Source organism: Sceloporus occidentalis, unplaced genomic scaffold (assembly GCF_023333645.1).
Source record: "Sceloporus occidentalis isolate IW3139 unplaced genomic scaffold, rSceOcc1.0.p SCAF_24, whole genome shotgun sequence".
Lineage (NCBI taxonomy): Eukaryota > Metazoa > Chordata > Lepidosauria > Squamata > Phrynosomatidae > Sceloporus > Sceloporus occidentalis.
Window position 1 is genome coordinate 10,870,001 of NW_028317004.1, and position 6,346 is coordinate 10,876,346.

Below are 6,346 nucleotides of genomic sequence, written 5' to 3' on the forward strand. Positions count from 1 at the left end.
GATGCCATGTCGTTCCTCTCTTTCTTCCCGTAATTTGTAATAGACCTTCTCTATCCCCCTCTGATTTAGTTGGAACGCAGAACACTTTTTTTTATTGTATGCATGATACTTTGTATAACCTTGTTTAGTCTTGATGACACTGTAAAGGTGTTTGTTGCATTAAACACTAGGCTGTTTGATGTTTTTAGAACTTTTTTTTTTTCCTGATGGCTGTTGGCCCTCACGTGACTTACTGTAACTCTTTCCCTCGCAGATCTGATTGACGTGACCTGCACACTGCTGTTACTGAACCCCGATTTTACTACTGCATGGAACGTGAGGTATGTGACCCACTGGAAATGGCCCTAATCACTTCTTTCAGTGCCCTGTATGAACATTGTTGTACCTATTTTTGATAGTAAGCACTTCTGGTACCCATTTTTAGAAATGGGCATATTTTATTTTTACTAATCCGGATAGACATTCCTATATTGCCATTTCATGGATATGTAAGTGACTTCTTGTTAACTCGCCCATCTTATGCCGTTAACTACCTGATTTGTTGAATTGATTTATTTAGTGACCTAGAAACTTTAGTACGTTACTACCTAGCCCCTGTTCCCATAGTGTCTCAGTGATCCAGATGTTATGAAATGTATACCTGGTGCATTTCATGGACCTGATTGTACTTGGATTTAAATACTCACTCTGATTTTTAATCGAACCTTGCAGGTTTGGTATTGCGTGAAGACCACTTCACTATATTAGTGATAATTCGACGCAGGATATTATTGGTTGCATTACAGCAAGGCTGGTTAAGTGTAGGACAATGTGTGAAAATGTACAGGCCACTTAGACGAGCTAATTTTGGGTTTTTCTTTAACAGGAAAGAGTTAATAGAGTCTGGAACCTTGAATCCAGTTAAAGATTTACATCTCGGAAAACTGGCCTTGACTAAGTTCCCAAAAAGCCCCGAAACATGGATCCACAGGTATGTTTATCCGCAGTCTCTTGTACAATTTGGAACTTCTCCACAGTTGTAACTGTTCAGGAGAAAAATGATTCTGGTGTTTCTTTCACCCCCACTGTTTCCAAAAATAAAGTGCTTTATTACATGAAAAAAAGGTTTGCTCTGCTCAACACCACACATCATGTGTTGTGTGTACATATATATAGAGATCGAAATAATACAGAACTCGACCTCTGCTTGTGAGCACCATTTATTTTAAAGTGAATAGAATTTCTGCTGGCAGCTCTTTATTCTTCATTGTCCGTGAGATTGCTTGCTCCCTGTCCGTAAACCCGTTAACTCCCATGTTTTTTAGGAACATTATAGAGGTCTCTGCTGAGTCTAACCCTCTTGATACACATTGTAGTTTGTAAGGAGGGCGTAAGTTACCAGTTCAAGAATGAAAAACCATCTTCCCTTTTTTTTTTTTTTTTTTTTTTTTTTTTTTAACTCCTTTGCACATAATGGAATTGCAGTCTGAAATTAATCTGCTAATGTATGCGCTTCTTTCTAATTTCTGGTTTCATTGATCGATTCTGCTTTTATATATTTTTTTTTTCTTTTGAAATACACATTTCCAATTGCTTCTCGGAGTATGATTTCCCCTGAGAGGTGGGATGTCAGCGCTTCGATGACACATTGTTAGACTCCCTCTCTGGCTTTAGCTCACCAGTCTGCAGATAACCTATAAAGACATTAGCGTTTTCTTGGGTATTCAATCAAATCACTGCACCTGGTAGCGTGAAGGCAACACCAAGCATAACCCCCAAACTACAGGTGGCCACCAAAGTAAAGAAGAAAAAATGGAAGCCATTCACAGACTAGATGTAACTTTTAGTATTGTTACACTCTAGTGCCTCACCAGAATAGATCAGATTTACTGTTCTTTGATCACCACCAGATTTATGTCCTAACTGGAAAAGTACAGGGGTAAGAAGCAACAGGTTTTTATAGTCTTGCGTAGATCAAATGCATTACCAGATGTACCAATGAGTATACTAAAAAAGTTTCAATAATTTGTTGTCCGATTTATCATACATATTTTGGTAATCTTGCCTGTTTTTCTTTGATTCCACAAGTGACCCAGAATCTATTCCAATTGGTTATTACTACTGCACAAGAGAACATATCAAAAACATCCAGATTATAATATACGTATATATTTTGTCCGTTTTCCCTTCTCCAAATCTCCCTGGAACAGACGGTGGGTATTACAACGCCTGCAGCAAGAATATGCTGTGCCTGCTATGGGGAGCAAAGGTGGCCGCTGCCCTGCTTCCACCGAGCGGATCCATGACATTGTCCAAGAAGAGATGCGTGTCTGCGGTGAAGCTGCAGGGAGATACCCCAGTAATTACAACTCATGGTCCCACCGCATCTGGGTTTTACAGCACCTGGGAAAACTGGACACAAAGGTATGGTTAAAGCCTGTAACTTTTGCATCTCTAATACCAAGACATTATATCAATAACAGTCGGAATCTGTTTTCCAACTTTGCAGTGGTGAGGGGCTCTAACATTAGGAGTGTTATGTTTACGGGGCCAGTGTTTCCCTATGGATGTACTAATTTAGCTCTATAGGCTTTAATAATATATCTATGTCTGTTGGCTCAATGCAATATTAAGGCAGGTTGACAGAGCCTTCCCACAATGGTTCCACTGGAAAAGGAAGCCAGTTCCGACTTGCGTTCTATCCCCTGCCGTCAAGTTGAGCCAGCTATCAAGCTCAAGCCTGCCTTTTCATTCTTACACAAAAACTGGGGGAGCAGTCCCTAATAAATTGGAGTTATCCAGGCATGTAATGCTAAACCGGTGTCTATTGTACAGCACTGTGGAATATGACGGTGCTATGGAAAACAATAATTGGCAATAATAAACAGCAGGCCGAGTCTTAGCAAAGGGCAGGCGTTTCAAAAGAGCCCGCAATGTTTTGGTAGCATCTGCTACCTTTTCAAGGGTTGGATCTGAACAAAAGCGGATCATGTCATATTTGATACTTACAGCTTTGGCTCGATTGCATCCAGTGAAAAATTGTGCACTGAAATCTGTATTTAACTCATTTACAGCTTCTCATTGATGAATTGTCTTCCACCAAACATTGGGTGTCCGCGCACGTGTCTGATCACAGCGGATTCCATTATCGCCAGTTCTTGCTGAAGTCTTTATTGAATAGAACCCCTGCAGACCAAGAGAACTCTGTGGCATCTGCGGACTTCCTTGCAAACGAACAAAATCACTGTCTTCCATACGAAGAGGGGGGAAATTGTGAGCCTCTCAGACTCGATCTTCCCTTATTGATCGGAGAAGAAATGGATCTTAACAAAGATTTAATTGACTCCTATCCAGGACACGAAGCACTTTGGTGCCACAGGTAAGAAAGCGTTGCAGATTCATGTGAAGTGCCACTAGAGGTTTTTGGAGTCTTAAGAAAATTATTAAGGGAGCCTTACATATTTCAACATAAGCTGTTCAATCTTAGCTCAGGAGTTGATTGTCTTTATCGGCATTGGTATTATCTCAGATATCCAACTAAGTCTGTAATACATAGTGATAGAAAAAAAGAAACCAATAGACACATGCAGTCACTTACGCGTATAATTCATTCAGCGAGCTTGATGGACATCCCGGGTTTTCTTGAATTCCTGTGCTATTTGCAGTTTAACATTAGCTATTGGCTATAACGTGATGTTTTTGTTTTTTTGTTCTTCAACTAACGAAGGCGCCAGATATTCGGCTTAATTCATCAGCTACACAATGAACAGTCTCATTCAGTACCTTCACAAGTAATACGCGTGGATAGCGGCGACGGGACAGGAAACAGTTCGCAAACTAGCAGCGGCTTCCTGGAACCCCCTGCCAACACCATGGATGTCGATGGAGTGACCGACTCCAGCAAGCACAGCTACACCCAAGAGACAAAGCGGTTAAAACGTGCCCCTTTTCAAGACGCTATAAACTACGACTCAGAGCTCAGGTTCATTAGTGGTGTTTTATCGAGCTGCAGAAATGCTGCACAGTCCAGGTTCGCTGCTTCGTACAAGAAATGGCTGCTCTCCTTACAAGCTCGCTAACCAAGGAACTGGATTTCTTATGGTGCAATACTCTTTTCTGTAACCATGAATTACCATGGTTCTAGACATTGCAGACTATGAGCCCAGGTTGGTTACCCTTATGGGAAATTGTGTTCGGGGGTTGACCATCTTTTTTTATCCAATTGTTACATCAGAACAAGGATTTTCAAACAAAAAAAGGAAAAATGTTAGACCTTTCTGTAAAAAAATGTTACATCTGTTGTTGTCTGGTCATTTTAAGTGTTGGTTCACATGTGTTATTTGTAAATATACATCTAGGCATGGAATGAGAGAATGAGAGTTGGTCGCTTGACGGTTCACAATATGTTTTAATATCTGTACATTGCTGTGCAACCTCCATCCTCTCCATCCATCTTTAAATTAACCATAAAGTTAATTAACAATAAAGTCTTAGCAATCCAGATCGCCTGGATGCAGATAGAACACAGTGACACTTGCGTGGTCTGATTTGTGTTGTAAGAAATTGTTTACATACATGGATCCTCTCCATTGTGTTTTTAACCCCTTGACAGGGTTCCCCAAGAGAGCTGAAAAAAATCCTGAGGGATGTATTCATTAAACTGGAAGATTCAGTTGAGTTGAACTACTTGAATACCCAACATCACTGTGCATTATAAACGGGCAACCCAAGCGTGTTTCTCCTGCAAGAAGGGCCGACTTGATCCAGTATAATGCATAACAACTGGCTTGGGGGCTTTCAAGTAATCAGCCCGTATTAACTAAGCATTATACAGGGCCAGCCAATAACATTTATATGGGGTTGTGTGGGTTTTAATGTTTAGTTGCCTTCCAGTCTTCAATTTAGTGAATAGACTGGAGAGCTTATCGACATTTTACCGGTGGAAACGTAAATGGCATAGAAAGCTGTCTTCGTGCCAGTTGTGTTGCGTTACTTACGTCTCTTCTGTTTTAGCCAACTGAGATAAATATTGCGGTGCACTTACAGCTTGGTCTCCTTGCTTTCCACGTATGTAATAATGGACCATCTTCGGGGGGCATAAGCAAGGCCACAAAAGCCATTATTTTATGGAAACACCTGCGTTCTAATGCAAAATGGAAGTGTGCATTGAGTCCGATCTCAGTACTACATACTTTTGAGCTACTTTACAGCTGCCTGTTCGACTTAAATGAGCAGTTGTACCTTGATGCGCGTGGCTCTTTCATGCTATAAACAGTTGAAACATACAGAGAAAAAACTCTACCTGTATAGTTTACATGAGCTTCATTATTACATATGTAATAAGATGTTGTATTCCTTTTTAAGAAAAACAAGGGGTGTCTTCTGTTTGTAAAAGGTCAGCTTCACATACAGGAGCGCCCAAAAAAGAAATGAACGGTAGGTAATTAAATTTAGAACCCTCACTAATATCAAATCTTATACAACTTTTTTTTTTTTTTTTTTTTTTTTTAAACAAATATTCCTTTTTCAACACCAAAAACTCCCTTTTAAGCATCTAATTCTCATAATCATTTTCCATTAGTTTAGTTTATTTCTGTAAGACTGATTATTTTGTAGGGATACAGAGTTCAGTTTGATCAAGGAAAGTTACGTCTGTAAAGAGAGATGTTTTAAACAGTGGTTGCGCCAGCATCATTTAAGAATTTTCTGATAGCTGACTATTTTTATAGCCAAAAGGCAAACAAACTGAAAAAGAACCAGCTCACCCAAAACTAACCAACACAACACCAGCTCACCAAGCAACACAAACTCTCTGTTTAGTGAATAAACCCCTGTAGGCAATTATTTTATTTACAGGGCTATAGTCCTTTGGTATATGCAGGACCCCCTCACCCAGAGTTCTCACAATTGCCAGGTTAACTCTACCCTAAAAATACATGTGTGTTCAGCAAGTTAAAAAGAGTATGTTTAAGATAAAGCCACGCTCACCCCTGTTATATGGCGTAAAGCCCCCATACTATAGGATATCATGACATACAACTAAGGCTAATAAATAAGGGGGGTTAACAGTGGTGTAGAAATAGTAATAGATAGCAAAATAATGACATATTTGATGATGTAATACTTTCTACCCTTGGTTTCTTTAGGCAGACGAGTAAACCCGACCTGATGACGGCACGGCTTTCAGTATGTGTTTAAAAGAACCATATGGAATATATCATATTCACTTATTTATTATCTATAATCTCATTTGAACACGAAATAGAGGTAGCAAACGGCACTGAGAAACACTGCACCTGCCCTTGCAAGCCGCCGACGTTTTATTGCTTAGGGGTCACAGGGTTCATTAAATAAAGGAAAACAGGAA

At 39.8% G+C, this 6,346-nt stretch overlaps 1 protein-coding gene across 1 annotated transcript in view; it reads left to right on the forward strand.

The window, feature by feature from the left end:
- Positions 1 to 4,058, forward strand: part of LOC149300612 (protein prenyltransferase alpha subunit repeat-containing protein 1-A-like) — a 12,654-nt gene extending 8,596 nt beyond the window's left edge. The window contains exons 3-7 of the mRNA XM_089485167.1: positions 254 to 320; positions 866 to 970; positions 2,190 to 2,403; positions 3,054 to 3,358; positions 3,707 to 4,058. Coding sequence (XP_089341293.1) covers positions 254 to 320; positions 866 to 970; positions 2,190 to 2,403; positions 3,054 to 3,358; positions 3,707 to 4,058 — 1,043 coding nt within the window. The remainder of the gene's footprint in view (positions 1 to 253; positions 321 to 865; positions 971 to 2,189; positions 2,404 to 3,053; positions 3,359 to 3,706) is intronic.
- Positions 4,059 to 6,346: the final 2,288 nt, after the last annotated feature.